Source organism: Macrotis lagotis, chromosome X (genome assembly GCF_037893015.1).
Source record: "Macrotis lagotis isolate mMagLag1 chromosome X, bilby.v1.9.chrom.fasta, whole genome shotgun sequence".
Classification (NCBI taxonomy): Eukaryota; Metazoa; Chordata; class Mammalia; order Peramelemorphia; family Peramelidae; genus Macrotis; species Macrotis lagotis.
Window position 1 is genome coordinate 290,647,470 of NC_133666.1, and position 17,091 is coordinate 290,664,560.

General features: G+C 35.9%; 1 protein-coding gene across 5 annotated transcripts in view; it reads left to right on the forward strand.

The window, feature by feature from the left end:
• The window catches only part of ADAMTS12 (ADAM metallopeptidase with thrombospondin type 1 motif 12), a 534,583-nt gene that overhangs the window by 425,301 nt on the left and 92,191 nt on the right, over positions 1-17,091 (forward strand). For all 5 annotated transcript variants that reach the window (XM_074208421.1, XM_074208422.1, XM_074208424.1 and 2 more), the window contains one exon: positions 16-157. In XM_074208421.1, the coding sequence (XP_074064522.1) occupies positions 16-157 (142 nt within the window). The remainder of the gene's footprint in view (positions 1-15; positions 158-17,091) is intronic.

Genomic DNA, 17,091 nt, shown 5'->3' on the forward strand with positions numbered 1-17,091 from the left:
TCTCTTGTTTTTCAGCTTCTTTTCCAAGTGACCAACCCTGGCATAAAGTATGAGTATACTATACGGAAAGATAGCAGCTCTGAAAATGATGTGGAGAAGCCAGAATATTTTTGGCAATATGGCAGCTGGACAGACTGCAGTACAACATGTGGGACAGGTAAGCCTTGGCTCATCTCAGATTTTGCTGGATCCTCAGACAGATTGGTTTGTGGACAGAGGATCATGCTTGTCTTCTTTGGTTCTAAGAGTAACCAATAGTGGGTAGTTTCAGAGAGGCAGAATTTACCTCAATAGATAGAAATATCTCTGAATTGGCAGCTAGGGAGGACAGTATGACAGGCCTGGAGTCAGGAAGAGTCATCCTCAAGAGTTCAAATCTGGCCTCAGATACTTAATAACAATGTGACCATAGACAAGTCATTTAACCTGTTTGCCTCAGATTCCTATTCTGTAAAATGAACTGGAGAAGGAAATGGCAAACTACTCCACTATCTTTGCCAAAAAATAAACAAACCAATACCAAAATCCCAAAGGGTTGGTAGAGTCAAATGTGACTGAAAAGACTGAACAACAACAATAACCACAACAAAATTTAAGATTAAATAGATGACCTTTCTCAGTAGTGTATTGAAAAGACAGATGTGGAGATAGGGAAGGAGTCTTGCCTCTTACATTCCATCAGCTATGTGTGATCCCTGTCAAGACTTTCAATTTCTGTGCATATAGGTTTCCTGCTCTGAAAAAATAGGGATGATAACCAAAGAACATGTCTTTTAAAGGTGTCGGGTTCATTTCGAGAGCTGTGGGAAGTTAGATGATATTTTCCAGACACTAAAGTCTGAAAGACAATTTATGAGCTAGCTGGTGGGTAGATGTATAATCCCTTTTTACTGGTACAATATCACCCACACTGCCTCATATTGTGTTGTGTTTTTTCCATGAGGGAATACAGTACATTGTCCTCACACCTCTATTTTCTTTCCCCTTTAATTTGTCACAGCTCATATCTTGCCAGACTCCAGCCCTGGGATACTCACAACATCTGTGTTCTACTTTTACTATATTGCTGAATAGTGAGTGCTACAGGATGTCACATGACGATGCCAACTTGGCACCATTACAAATTTTTGTTATCTGATCTCTCCTGGATCCTAACAACTTTTTTCTTCTTTAATGGATTTTCTGTCACATTGTCCCCAGAGGCTATTCTACTTCTCTTTGATTCACAAGCTTCCAATACCACCTTCCTTTCAACAGAGCATCTCATCTTCTCCTTCAATGATAAATTAAAATGCATCTGAATTCATTCTTTTAGACTTCAAAAGCTCTCAAGCATATTTTCTTTTCCTTCACTAGTATCTCTTAATAATAGGTGGCCTTTCTTGCGAAAATAAATATATAGTTGTGTCCTTGAACCCATTCTCTCTTGTCTTCTGGCTACTTGCTCCTTCAATCTCTCCCTTGTACCCTTTCTCTAATTTTCAGTTTCTCTCTGTTTATTTTCTTCTTGCTTTTTGTCAACATTTCTGTCCAGGCCTTTCTCATTCTTCCAAAAACTTGCCTTGACTCTAACAAACTATCTTTCCTACCCTTTCCAGCTAGACTTGCAGGAAATTGTGTCTGCTTCCTTTAATATCTTTTTCCTTTCATTTACTTCTCATCCCTTTGCAATCTCTGACTTCCAACATCATGACTGAACTGAAACTATTCCCTGCCAGGTTACTAGTCACCTCTTAATCACTAAATCTGAATTATAACAAAAATAACAACTTGAATTTAGTCCTTATCCTCTAGATCTCCCTGTACCATTTAACACTGTGAATCATTCATCCTCCTGGATACTCTCTCCTTGCAGTGTTTTTAGGGCATTCTTCTCTCATTCTCTATTACCTCTTCAGTCTCCTTTGCTACATTTTCATTTATGCCACATCTTCTAACTATAGATAAATCCAAAGGATGTATTCTAGGCTATTTTTATTTCTCTCTCAACACTCTCTCTGAGTAATTTTATCAGTTTCCATGGTTCAAATCTATCACTCTAATCTGATCATAAATTCAAATTTCACATATTAAAATAGCTGTTGGATATTTTCCAACTGTCTCAGATATATCACAAACTCCACATTACCAATATCTTGTCTTTCCCCAAAATCTACCTGTCTTCCAAACTTCTATTTCTGTTGAAGGTACCACCATCCATCCTTGTCATCTAGGTTCAAACACTTGAAATCATTGTGAAGTTTTCACTGTCACCTACCTAATCCATATATTTAATATGTTGCCAAGTTCTGTCAATTCTGTCCTTACATCTCCTGCATCTATTCCCTTCCTTCCATTTATATAGCCACCTCTCTCTTTTAGACCTTCTTCACAATCCTCCTTGACTATATAATAGTCTCTTGATTGATTTCCCAGTTTTCAGTCTTTCCCCTCTCTACTCCAACCTCTATACAACTCTCAAATTGATATCCCTGAATCATATGTCTGACCATGTTATTCCCCCCTCTTTTGTTTACCCTGTTGCCTCTAGAATAAAATACTTTGCTCTCTTATAATTTGAAGCCTTTATAACTTCTCTCTACAAACCTCTTTCAAAATATTCCCACTCTATTTTCCAGCCAAATTTGTCTATTTGGAATTGTCAAATATGACACACATTCTCCCATTCCCATGCTTTTGAATAGGCTATTCCTTGTAACTGGAAAGCTCTATTTTTTACTTTTGCCCCTTGAAACCCCTACTTCATGTCAAAGCTAAGATCAAATATTTCCTGCTTTATAAGGTTTTTCCTGCTCCTTTTCCTGCCCCTCCCATTATTTTATTAAAATCATAAATCTAGAGATGGAAATAATACACATATACATATTCTGTATATGAATTTAGTTATGTGTACATATTATTTCCATTTTTACATAGGTCTGTGCCTGCTGTTTTCCCTTTAAATTCTAGCTTTGTTTTTGCATCCTAAGCACCAAGCACATTTGGTGCTTAAGCTTGTTACATTAGCTTATTGGATGTAGAAGCTGCTTTAGCAAAAAAAGAATAGATATCTTTAGGGATGAACAGTTTTGAGGGAAAATAAAGATAACATGACTGTAGATATTATTTTTGCAATGGTCCTAGCAGTTTTTTTGTAACAATGTGATGTATTGACAAGAGCACTGACCTGTGTGACTTTGAGTAAGTCATTTAAATTCTCCAAGCTTCAGTTTCCCTACCTATAAAATAATAGAATTGTACTTGCTAATACTTCATATCCTTTCCAACATTTAACATATGATTCTAATCTCAATGTACCACAGAATTTTATTTAATTTACTTTTTTCTAGCATTTTTGGGGTGAAACTAAGACATTACTGAACTGTGATGTAATGCATACCTCACTAGAAGACAGTTTAAAGAATTGGGATTATTTTAACCCCTGTTATTTCATGTAACACATCAAGGAAGGAGAATGACAAGCTCCTTCTTTTCTGTGCACAGTATGTTAGTGCATTTGGAATGAAATGATAAGTGCTTGATTTCTTTGATGATAGCAAAGGAACATCTGATTCACTTGCTCAGGAAATCAAAAATTGCCTTGCCAGATGCGGCCTGGCTATTCTCTTTTGTTATCAGCACATTCAGTTGATAAAATTCTTCTCTATTCTGGATTCAAGATGTCAGTGCTTAAAAATCAACCTTTTTCCAGTTTAATCACTTGGATACACTATTTATTTCATGATGCAGCTAGGTTTTAAATCAAAACTGTGAGACATTTTTAAAACATATCCTTGTTTATCTAGAAATTAAAGTTTTGAAGTTATTGCTATCTGTGGCAGGCAACATGTATCTCTCCTGATCCTGCTGTTATTTGGTTTTGGAGAAAAGTGGCTTCCTCTCAGGTTACAATTCCTGAGCCTTGAAGACTTACAATGAGATGTATACATGGAAATAATTTACCATTCACTAAAATTATGTTTCTGAAGCTGAGCATCAACCAGAAAGGTTATCTTTATTTTAATAGATTTTCTCTTTTATTCTGATATTTTTGACTTAGAGTGTCACTAAAGGTTAACTTCTTTACTCGTTGGTTTCTAAGATTGTTTAATTCTGCAAGGCTTTCAAAGAAGCACCTGTCATCTGAACCCCCATATCAGCCATACATTAAGATTTTGTTGTTAAGTAATTTCAGTAATGTCTGACTCTTCATGGCCCCATTGGGGATTTTCTTGGCAAAGATACTGGTGTGGCTTGCCATTTCCTTTTTGAGCTTATTTGACAGATGAGAAAACTAAGACAAATAGGGTTAAGTGACTTGCCCAAGATCACATAACTGGTAAGTGTCTAAAGCCAGATTTGAACTCAGGAAGATAAGTGTTCCTGACTCTAGACCTAACATCCTATTGTACCACCAACTGCTCGTATGGAGAGGGTATAATGGAAAAACAGCAACATCCCAAAGCAGCCTCTGGAATCCAAGGACCTGGGATTCACATCTCACTATGTGATCTTGGTCAAATCATTAAACTTCTTGTGGCCTCTGTTTCCTAATCTGCAAAATGAGAATGACTAGACAGATGATTCCTTCCTGTTCTAGAGCTATGACCCTAAGGTCCCATGATCTTAACTACAGTCATCCTAGGACTTAAGGAAAATAAATAACTTCTAAAGATTATTTCACCACCAATTAGTATTCTATACTGCAGGAACCTTGTTAAATGAAACAAAAATGTCTTGGTCAGGAATTCTGTTTATCTGGGTAAACCAGCATCTCTTAAGAGTTTTCATCCTTACTTTTTTTACCTTGTTGGGTCTGTGATGGTGGTACTTCTTATTTCTCCATTCATATATATGATAGGTTTATCTAGACTTTTTTATCCTTTGTGACCCATGGTCATGTCTTTCCATATATTTCTCATATAGTATCTAACCAAGCCACTAGAAGCCTTTCTTTGTATCTTTTATGATGAATACCTCTAGGCAATCAACCCATTCATCCTGCCCTCCTTTCTCCATCAAACACTCCCTTGGTGATATCCTCAATGCTCACAGTAGCAGACCAGTCATCACTGATAATAGGCTGACCTTTCCATTTCCACAGGGGTCACTGGAAAGGTTGATTCTTTTGAGGTTATGGTATTCTGTGGTCCTATAGATGTAGCATATCAAAGCTAAGAGATTAGGTTTTATGGCAATTCAGTATTATAGGAAACTGGAAGAGATTAAGGGACTTTCCCAGAGTCACACCACTGATGTATTTGGGGAGGGGATGGGGCAACTAGGTAAGTGCACTGACCCTGGAGTCAGGAGGACCTGAGTTTAAATCGTGACTCAGACACTTGATACTTTTAATAGCTCTGTGTCCTTGAGTAAACCCATTGCTTCACAAAAAAACAAAAACAGAACAAAAAGAATTTCATGTATTTTGAAGAAGAAAGCCGCTAGATGGCTCAGGAGATATAGCTCCAGCCCTGAAGTCAGGGAGATTCATCTAGATACTTACTAGCTGTGTGTGACCCTGGCCAAGTTACTTAACCCCATTTGCCTCGGTTCCTCATCAGTAAAAAGAGCTGGAAAGGAAATAGCAAACCACTCCAGTATCTGTGCCACGAAAGCCCGCAAAGGAGTCATGAAGAGTTGAATACAGCTGAAACCACTGAACAGCAACATCTTGGGTAATAACTTCTTAGGTAACAACTATAGTTGAAAAATCATCTATATCTGCTGTTTGAGAACTGAGGCACTGACTTTGTATCTCACCTTTTCTCTTTTGCATTTTTTATCTATAGTAATAGGGCCAGAAATCCAGCTTTCTCAGATATCCTTGTTTTCATTGTCCTCTCTTTTTATGAATCAATCTGATTCTCTCCCAGATAAGACAAGATCCACTGAGCTCCTTTGTAAAGTATTTTGTCAAGTAAAATGGAACCTGTAAAGATCTTAACCTTTTCCCTCAGTTTTCTGGCCATAGCCTTGAATTTCCCTTAAGCAAATTTTGAATTCTCTTTAAACTGCCACCATGGTCCCCACTACCAAAGAATCCATGTGATTAAAGCTACAAAGCAAATATCCAGGGCCTAGAGACCTCTTGAAGTCTCTGTGGATTGACTCCAACTTTGGGGAATTGGTTAGATTGATGAGGGATATGTAGAGTAGGAAATCTGGAAATAACAGATGTGTATGTTCATTAAAATCAACAAAGTAAATTGAATTCAGTACCTCCAGCAGCTAGTTCTTAACGAGATCTCCCCCTCTCACTCAAATCCAGTTCACTTTTTTGTTATGGCATCACCCCTCTGATGTCATGGTCTTCTTCAAGAATGAAGGACAAACATCATCAGGTCTTCTAATTTGAAGTCTGAGCCTCTTTATCAGTTCAAATGCCAGGATTCATCTGAGGTTTGCAGACTACAGATTTGGAAAATAATATAATAAAGTTCCATTCAATGGCGCTATGCCAACTTGAAATTGGCAGTGTCTTGGACTAAATGTTCTTTGCAAGTAGAATTTTTTTTTAAAAAATTATGTAACAAGACTCTTCTCTTGATGGCACTACCATGTTGAGTCAAATGTCAAGCTAATTGAATACAGCATTGGAGGTTTGAGTCCTTCATGATCCAATTTGTTTTGTTATCCTTCATGACCACAGTGTTCTCAGCTCTGGCCAATATCCTATTAATGCTTGCATTTGATCACAGAGGAGAACTGTTAGGAAGTTGATATGCCTTGATCCAATTATCACCACTTGGAAAAATGATGAGATTCTTCCAATGGAGTTTCAATAGACCATAAAAAATTTTGTCTATAATTTGATGGCTGAGGTTTCTTAAGCACTCTTCAGGGAAATGGTGGAGGATTTTTCTAGACTGAGCTATCAGAGGCTTTCTATTTAACAAGTTAAATCAATAAGCATTAATTAAATACATTCTGTTAGTAAGGCTTTATGTAAGGCACTAGAAGTACCTCAGGAGCCCATGGTCTCCCACTTTACTAGCCCATCCTTGTTTTTCCCTCCACTTGGATATTTCTCTAATGATATTCTGGTTTTGGTCACGTCTACAAAATTCCTCACCTGTAATGTATTGTAGCTTGTTTACCCTTACAATGGGCCTCTCATTGCCTTTTAAGTAATCCTGAACTTCATTTTTTTGGAGACAATAGTGTTCTGTATTACCAAGCTCTGGATTTAGAATCAAAGATCTAAGTTCAAACCCTGGCTTGGTCATTTTTACTCCAGGATCTTGAGCAAGTCCCTGAACTTCTCCTGGCCCCATTTTCCTTATCTGTTAAATAAGGGCTTTGGACTAACTAGGTTCTTAAATTATTTCCTGCTTCAGATCTTCCTCTAGTGCTTTATTCATAGCCAATAAGCCCCACTGGAAGAATATTGGTGTCAAATCCATGAACATTTGTTTTTAAAGGCAGAGTTCTACTTGTGTGATTTGCTAATTCTCCCCAGTGGTAATTATGATTTAGAAATCAATTCTTATTATGTAAATATGAAAATTGGTATTTTAATGTTCCATTAAGAAGAATTTTATCCTTTTTGAAATTTAAACTAATTAGCATACAGTTGTTGTGATGTTTTCTTTCAGAAGTTTATAGCAGTGTCCTAATGACCTAGTTTCCCATGAATAATATCTTTCTTTTTTTTAGGAAATTGGTACCATTTTTCTGCAGGATATTATGAATTTAGTGATAGCCCCAGAGATGTTTTTTTCTCCATATAATGTCCTTATTTAGTTAGACCTTTTTTAGCAATTTCATAATATCTAAATTGTTTATGTCACATGTTCCATCTGTTAAAATTTCAAAGATGACTTAATAATGAAGTGAAAACATGGGGAGCTCATTCAGTATCCCTGTTCACTGACATGATTGTTCACATCATGGTGAATGTAAAGAAACTTGACCATCTGCTCTTTCCATTAATTAGGAATTAAGGCTTCTCCATCTCTTTGCAATATTCTGATCCCTATTTAAAACAAGGGAGTCAGTTAGATCCCCTGTCCTCTGGTATCTTAAATTCTCCAAGGGTGATGTAGGAAAATGTTAAATAACTGAACTTCTTTATTGAGAGGCAGCATGGTATAGTGGATAGAGAAATGTTCTCAGAGCTACCAAGACTAAAGGTCAAACTCTGACACCTATTGACTGTGTCCCAGGGAGGGTTACTTAAACATCTTGGTTCCCTATGCCAACTTTTCCCAAGTATAGATTACAGAACAGTGCTAATTTCCAATGGTAAGGGAAGTCTCTCCCTAAGAGCTCTTTTCAATGATGAAATCAAAGATTTAGAAAAAAATGAATAAATTCTTTAATCCTCCAAAAATTTCAACCTTCATCAGTTTGAATATTATCTCTGCTCATACAAATCATAACCTCTCTATGCCTTAGAATGCTGTTTTAATCCTTTTCCCTATCAGAAGGGAAAAAAGCATAAACACTAATAATTTACATTTATTTATAAATTATATACATATGTTACTGTACCAGTATATTATATACATTATAAAACATGAACAAAAAGTCATTTAAAAGGATATTTAAAAGTATAAATTAAAGCTGAAATAAGCAATTAAAATTTATTAATGTACCAAAAAATGTCTGTTTCAATTGAAATACTACTAATAATAATGTGGTGAATATGTTTCATAATCTTTTTAAAATTCTGGGAATATCCTAGGAGATATGGTGAACTTGTAAAAAATAATGTTTGGTTAGGAATTAATTTTCATGTAATTTGATGAGTGTGGCTATCCTAGCAGTTGATGTTTTCCTATTTTGATGTTTTTTAAATCAAGATATACATGATATAATGAAGTAATAGGTCATAACTGTCAGAAAATATAATAGCTTTTCAACAGAGGTCATGGTTCTCTTTGTAAAAGATATTCAACATACACAATGAAAAGCCAACACACAATAGTTAATTGTCTCATATCAGACACATATCAGTGTGTATTTGTTGCTGTCTTTTCAGTCATGTCCAACTCTTGATGACTCCATTTGGGGTTTTCTTGGCAAAGATATGGTGGTTTGCTATTTCCTTTTCCAACTTATTCTACATATGAGGAAGTCACATAGCTAGGAAGTGTCTGAGATCAGATTTGGATTCACATCTTCTTTACTCCTGGAACTCTATCCACTGCCCCTACATCTTAGCCAATCTGATTGGTATGAGGTGATACCATAGAGTTAGTTTGATTTGCATTTTCTAAATAATAGTGATTTAGATTTTTAAAACGACTATAGATACCATTGATTTCTTCTGAAAAACTGCCTCTTTATAACCTTTAACCATTTATCCATTGACAGGTGGGTTTATTTTTCAAAATTTGACTTAATTCTCTATATATATTTGAGAAATGAAGCCTATATATTTTTTTTTAGGTTTTTACAGGGCAAATGGGGTTAAGTGGCTTGCCCAAGGCCACACAGCTAGGTAATTATTAAGTGTCTGAGACCGGATTTGAACCCAGGTACTCCTGACTCCAAGGCCGGTGCTTTATCTACTATGCCACCTAGCTGCCCTGAAGCCTGTATATTTTTTAAAATTTTCTGCTTTTCTTCTAATCTTAGCTGCATTGGTTTTGATTATTGAAAAACTTTTTAATTTTATGTAATCAAATTATGCATTTTACATCCCATGATTCCATCTCTTATTTGGTCATAAATTCTTCCTTTGTCCATAGACCTTACAGGTAAACTTTTCTATGCTTTCTTAATTTGCTTATGGTATCACCCATTATGTCCAAATCAGGTATCCATTTTGACCTAATCTTGGTATTTAATGTGAGATACCTAGTTTCTGCCAAACCAATTTTCAGTTTTCCCAGGAATTTTTGTCAAATAGTGACTTCTTGTCCCAAAAGCTTGAGTCTTTGGATTTGTCAGACATAGATTATTATGGTCATTTACTACTGTGTATTGTGTATCTAATCAATCCCACTGATCGAATACTCTATTTCTTTGTCAATAACACTTTGTAATATAATTTGAGATATATACTACTAGGCCAACTTTCTTCATATTTTTAAAATTGATTCCCTTGATATTCAATGGCCTTTTGCTTTTCCAGAAGAATTTCATTACTTTTTCTAGCTTTATAAAATTATTTTTGGAAATTTGATTATTCTGACACTGAATAAAAAAATTAATGAGGTAGAATTGTCATTTTTACTCTAGTGACCAATTCACCTATGAGCAATTAATATTTCTCCAAATGTTTAGACCTGTCTTTACTTGGGTGAAAAGTGTTTTGTAATTAAATTCATATAGTTCCTGGGTTTGCCTTGGCAGATAGACTTCAAAGTATTTTATATTAATTCCAGTTTTTTGAATGAAAATTCTTTTTCTTATCTTTTTCTGGTGATCTTTATTGGTAATATCATCATATCCTCCCCAAAATGTGATAGTTTTGTTTCTTCATTGCCTAGTCTTAATCCTTCTATTTATTTTTCTTCTCTTACTGCTATAGCTAATATTTCTAGTACAATATTAAATAATAATTATGGTAATGGTCTTCTTTGCTTCACCCTAATCTTATTGGGAAGGTATTTAGCTTATCCCTGTTATAGATAATGTCTCATGGAGTCATTAATTTCCACCTACCCAATTCTCATTTTTAAGGCTTTAAAGCTTTAAAGCTTTCAATGAACTTTTGTACCTCTATTTCCATTTGACCAATTCTAATTTTAAAGGCTTTTGTGCCTTCTTTTTACCATTTGACCAATTCCTGTTTTCTAAGATATTATTTACTAAGATCCTTTCATAATTTTCTTGTATCATTCTCATTTCTTTTTCCAGTTTTCACTCTACCTCTTGTATTTGATTTTTAAAATCAATTTTGAGCTTTTCCAAGAGTTCATGTTGGACTTGTCTTTTTCTTTGAGACATTGCTTGTAGCTATTTGTGTTTTGATCATCCTTCTCACCATGGTAGCTTTCTATGGACAGGTTTTTTTTTATTGTTTTCTCATTTTTCCAGCCTATTTCTTGACTTTTAAGATTTTGTTTTAATTAGACTCTACTATCGGAGTGGTTTTTTGTATTTCTGCTTTTATAATTAGTGGGGGGGGTGGTCTGTAAGTTTCAGTACTTCTAAGACCCTGTGATATAAGGAAGTATAGTAACTCTGGTCTTTACCCAGGAAAGGACCTTGTTCCCTTTTGGTCCTAGAATTGTAGTAAGATCTCCTGTTCTCCTGTAGCTACTGAAACTAGAGACCGTTTTCCTTGCAAATTGCTGCAGGTATTCTTCTCTGCCCTGAAACTATAATCAGAGCATCTACTCCTTTGGGGCACAATGATTATTGCTCTTTTTGGCCCTGGATCTGTGACTTGGGCCCCTGATCTTCTATGGCTGCAAGTGCTAGTACTGTATGACATTAGCTGAGACCAGATTCCCAGCTTCCTTGTGAAAGACCATAAATGTTCCTGTTCACCCTGGAACTTTTACCCAGAATTGTGCTGTGGATTGTACAACAAAAATCCTCACCCTGTCTCACCCTGATCTTTTGGTTGGTTCCTTCTCCCTCCATGCCCCTCAAGTATTGATTTTTAAAAGAAATGATTTTCCAGGGAATGCACTGGATCCATTCTAAGTTCAGCCTAATGTCATATCTCCAATTCTTATTTCTCTGAGCTATTTCTTAATCTGCAAAATGGAGGCAGTCATATTCATACAGGATTGCTGTAGGAATTACATGAAATCATTTGTGTGCATCTAAGAAGTATATTTATATTAGGATAAGATCATTTAAAAACTGATTTAGGGGTGGCTAGGTGGCATAGTGGATAAAGCACCAGCCCTGGAGTCAGGAGTACCTGGGTTCAAATCCAGTCTCAGACACTTAATAATTACCTAGCTGTATGGCCTTGGGCAAGCCATTTAACCCTGTTTGCCTTGCAAAAAAAACCTAAAAAAAAACTGATTGAAAGGAACTTTCAAAGAGTAGAATTGGCCTAGAGGCAACCTGTGTGATATTAGCAAACTTGTGAAGGGTTCTTATGATATATCAAGATATTCCTGATGTTTTTCTTTCACATATTAGTGTCATCTAGCTTCCCAAATTCATCACTTTTAAGTAACGTGACATTTTTAGGAATATTTTTAGATCATCAATAGATTGTCCTTTTGTGCCATTGTAAAAAGATCTATTTTGGTTGATTTATACTTGTTTTTCTGACTTTAGACATTCTAAACACCTCTAAACACTGAAATTGTCTAAAACATGTACAGATGTTCATCTTTCAAAACTAGGATTTCAGGCTGTTTCAATGTGCCTATCAAAGGACCTTTTCCTACATCACACCAGCAGTTTATTTGTAGAGAGAACAACAACACAATAAGCTAGACAAGAGGGTTTAATTGGAAGAAGCCTGGTTGACTGATCACCTATTTTTAATAATTTGACTTCTTATAAAAATAAGAGAAGGAAAGAAAAAAGAAGCATTCCATTTTCCCTAGATGTTTGTCATTTTCTTGCAATGACTAGCTCTGTAGACCATTATTGAATGGTCTGAAATAAAAAATTTCATCCTGAGGCAGCATGGGATAGTGGTAGTGTATCAGGAGACCTCTTGAATCCTATTACCAGGGATAATTCTTCAACTTCCTTGCCTGTAATGTAGATATAATAAAAATAAAGCATTCTAATAAAATAATAATAAAGACCTATGGGTCACATGAACAATAAAATAGAAAATGAGACATTTTCTTTGATTCTCATAAGTTTTCTAACATCTCCAAAGTAGAAATTATATAAAAGATAAAACAACTTTAACTGTTTCTATGGTCTAGGTCACCAAAAAAAAAGTTACAGATGTCATGAATTAATGTCTAATTTGGATTCACTCAGAACCTTTTAAATGTCTACTATGCTCCTGACTTCAAGATTGAATTGGATGACCCAATCCACTCACTTGTAGTGGAATACAACCCTGAACCTGATCCCCCCCCCACATACACACCCACACTCTTTAGTCCCAAAGAGATCCAAATGTGATAAGCCTTCAAGACCCAGTGCTGCAGCAATGCTTGATGCTTTAACAGAGCTCTGCATGAGAGCAGAACAGAGACAAAGTATTCTTATGTTTGGTTTTATAACAGAGTTCAGTCCTTCATCCTGGGTCCCCACCTCCTCCCAGTATCAAAGAGATAATGGTAGAAATGGTAGAAATGAAGCACTCTGACCTAAGGAACAGAGGGAATGGGGCAGTTCACTATATGAGGAAGGCTGTGTGTTATACCACTAAGCTTGAGAAAAAAACTTTTCACCCAGGGCCAGGTTTGTTCACTCAAAAAAATCACTTGGGGAAGATATTTAGGCTGGTTAATCATAAATTGACCACATGGGAGGGTGCTGAGACACTTTGACATGCAGACCCTAGGGAAATAATCATAAGAGAGGAGGGAGTCAGAAAGAGAGCAATAGGTGAAAATACGGGGGAGGGGGAGATAGCAAATGCCAATGATTTCAGAAGGAGGAAAACTCAAGGTCTTTATTGATAAACCAATAGGAGGGAGAACAGAAGGAAATATGGCCTCAAGACCCTGTAAGTGAGTTCAGGCATCTATAAGTAAGTACTGTATAACAAAGGAAAACGATTAAAAAACATGTTGATCTCAAAGACAGGATATGTAGAAACAAACTAAAGATTATAGCTCTCCTAGAAGAACAGGAAAAACTTACAAACCTGTACACCACAATGCAAGAAATAATACAAGAAAATTCTCCCCCCACCCCAGAACTTTTGAAACTCAAAAATCAAAGTCAGTTCTTTAAAACTACAAGTTACAGATGAGCTATCAAATAACATTCATGAAGGGAGTCTCCACACTGAGAGTCCCTTACAGTGGTGAAATCACAGTCTTAGTCTCACTCCTCTACCTCCTTCTCCTCCTCATCATCATCATCGCCATCATCATCTCTATCCATGTCTTAGAGAGATTAGATGGGAAAGAAATGACAACCTGAAAGAGTGCTAGTCAGAGTGATGGAGAGGAGCAGCTCCATAGACCCTGAAATCATCACAGTATTTGGCAGGAACCATAAAACACTGATGAATTTGTTTCTGGCATTACCACTGATTAGGTTAGCATCTTGGTCAATAGGGAGGAACTTAAATCCTAGAAGTAAAATAAATAGAATTACATAGAGTTATAGATCGGGCCTACTTACATAATGATTGACTTGACACTGAGAATCAATAAATACTAAATAAATAAATAATAAGCTATTTTTATGTTCTACCTCCTTCATTACAATATGAGTTCTTTGAGAGCAGGGACTCAGCTTAAGATGCTCTATCCAAACCTTATCTTAAGAATCCCCTAAGGACACATTCAAGAATCTATCAAAGAAATGAGGAGAAAATTTTTTTCCACATTAAATTATAATCACTTTATATCTTACCACCTTTTCAAGTACTCATGGACACACAATCCTCATGATCCAAAGCATCATGCAAAGCCATATCATTTCAAGAACCATTTGTACAACACCCCCCAAGGATACTCTCTCCAATTGTAGCCAAAGCATCCAGTAAGCCAGAATCTCTTCATGATATTTTCATGTCCCTCTGTCCCTTTAGCACCACAATCATGGTGCTATAACCCTTGTTAACTAAAGTATGGATTAAGGCAAGATCACTTCCATTCAAATCTATTTATGACAATCCTTCTAAATATAATCCCCTCTTCTGCCCCTATTGTACTAGAACCCTAACTAAGGATCTAGCAAAGTAAGGTCACTTCTGATTTAATTATGGATAGAGCCTTTAACTAAGTAATAGGACATCCTGAAGGTCTCTCTTAAGAACTTTAGAATTGATTGTAAGGCATGGAAGAAACTGGCACAAGACTGCCCAGCATACCACCCTCAACAGAGAAAGCACTGAAAATTAAAATAACTCAAAGGAAACATGAGATATATAAGCTTAGGTGTTCACCTGGACTGTTTGTGTGTCTCACCTGGGGTAGACCATTCTGAGCTCATATTGATCCAACTGATCAACCATAGTTGGACACACTATAATTTGTCTCAAATATGGTGATGTCATTTTGGTTTTCTTCAGTAACAAAGAACAAGAACCAACCATACTCATATCCTCTAAGTACAATCCCTTTAACTATATTCAACCCTTTAATTATTCCAAGAGAAATACAATCCTCAAGAATTACAAGTGTCATCTTCCCTTGTAGGTATGTTTATAATTTAATGTTCTTGACTAGCATTACCCCCCCTCATCATTTATCTTTTTATGCATCTCTTGAGTCTTATATTTGAAGATTGAATTTTCTGTCAGTTCTGGTCTTTTCTAATCAGACAATTTTGAAAGTCCTCTATTTCATTGAAAAGTCATCTTTTCCCCTGACAGAATATATTGAATTTTTGCAGAGTAGTAAATTCTTGGTTATGATTCAAAGTCCTTTGTCCTCCAAAACATTTTATTCCAGGCCCTCTGATTCTATTAAGTCCTATGTAATTCTGACTGTGCTTCATTTGTATTTGAATTGCCTTTTGGGGACAATTTTCTCCGTTAAGAGTTTTGGAATTTGGCTATGATAGTCCTTTGCGTTTTTAATCCTGGGATCTCTTTCTGGAGGTGTTCTGTATATTCTTTCAAGGATTGTTTTAACTTCTTAATCTAGTATATTAGAACAGTTTTCCATGATAATTTCCTGAATGATATTTTGTAAGCCCTCATTTTGATTTAAGCTTTCTGGATAATTCATGCATTATTTCTCTTGGATCTGTTTTCCAGGTAATTTGTTTAAGGTACTTTACATTTTCTTCAGTTTTATCAACCTTTTGATATTGTTTGATAAAATCTTCTCTCATTGAGTCACTGGTTTCTATTTGTTCAGTTCTAATGGGGGGGGGTTGTGTTTCCTTTTCCAGTTGGTTTCTTTTACTTTTTTGCTGAGTTGCATTTCCTTTTCAGTTGATTGATTTAACTTTTAGATGAGTTGCATTCCTTTTCTAATCATTCAGTTTTAATTTTTGGTGAGTTATATTCTTTTTCCAGGTGGTTATTTTTACTTTTAAAGGAATTTATTTCTTTGGTCAGTTTTTCATAATTTTTCCAGCATGGCTCTCATTTTTTTCCCCCACTTTTCTTCTTTCTCTCTTCTCTAGTTTTAAAAATCTTTTTTAATCTCTTCTATGAGATTTTAGATTTGAGTTCAGTTCATAAGCTCCTTTAAAACTTCCCATATAGGTAATTTGTCATGGTTTTGAGATGACATTTTATCATCCATATCTAAATAGTAGCTTTCTGTGATTAGTGATTAGTATTCTTTTTGAATACTCATTTTGATTGCTGAGTTCTGCTCCTGGGGTATATGGAGTATAGTCCCAAGCTTTATGGGCTAGGGTAGGATTCTAATTTCCTGACTTTTCAGCTTGTCAAGATGTTGTTCATGCAGTCCAGGTATTACTTATGCAGAGGTTTGTTTCCTCCTTTATGTCCATGCTTTGCCTAAGCAGTGGTTTGTTCCCAACTCTGTCCTATTATCCAGGGTTCAGACTTCATCTGGGGATGGAACCCTCACTGTGGGTCTACTGTCTAGCTGCCGGGATCTTGGTTACTTTCTAGTTGCCAGGACCTGGGCTGCTGTCTTAATTGGTTAGAAGCCTCCTGCTGACTTTCCCACTCTCTTGCCTGGTACGGCTTTACCCTTTTCCCTCTGAAGAGACAGACCTTCACTGAAGATTCTTGAAGGATGTCTACAGTTGAAAACTCATTTTGATCTTTTGTGGGAGAGGGGATCTGTAGCTTTAATGTCTGTTTAGGGGCTTTATTTAACATAGGGAAAAGCTCCAAGAGCATGCTAGCTTCATGCCACCATCATAGCTCTGCTCCAGAAATACACAAAACTATCTTTTTGAAAAGCTGAAATTCCATATCAAATTGAAGCAGTAACAGACTAACATTTTAATCACCTTTAAGGTCCACAAAATACTTTTACAATAAACTTGTGAAAGAGGTATGAAAAATATTATCCTCATCCCTACCCCATTGAACTAAAAGCAACTTGAGGGAAGGAATTGTCCTGCTAACCCTTTCAGTAATTTTTGTTCTTAAATAATGAATACAAAGGG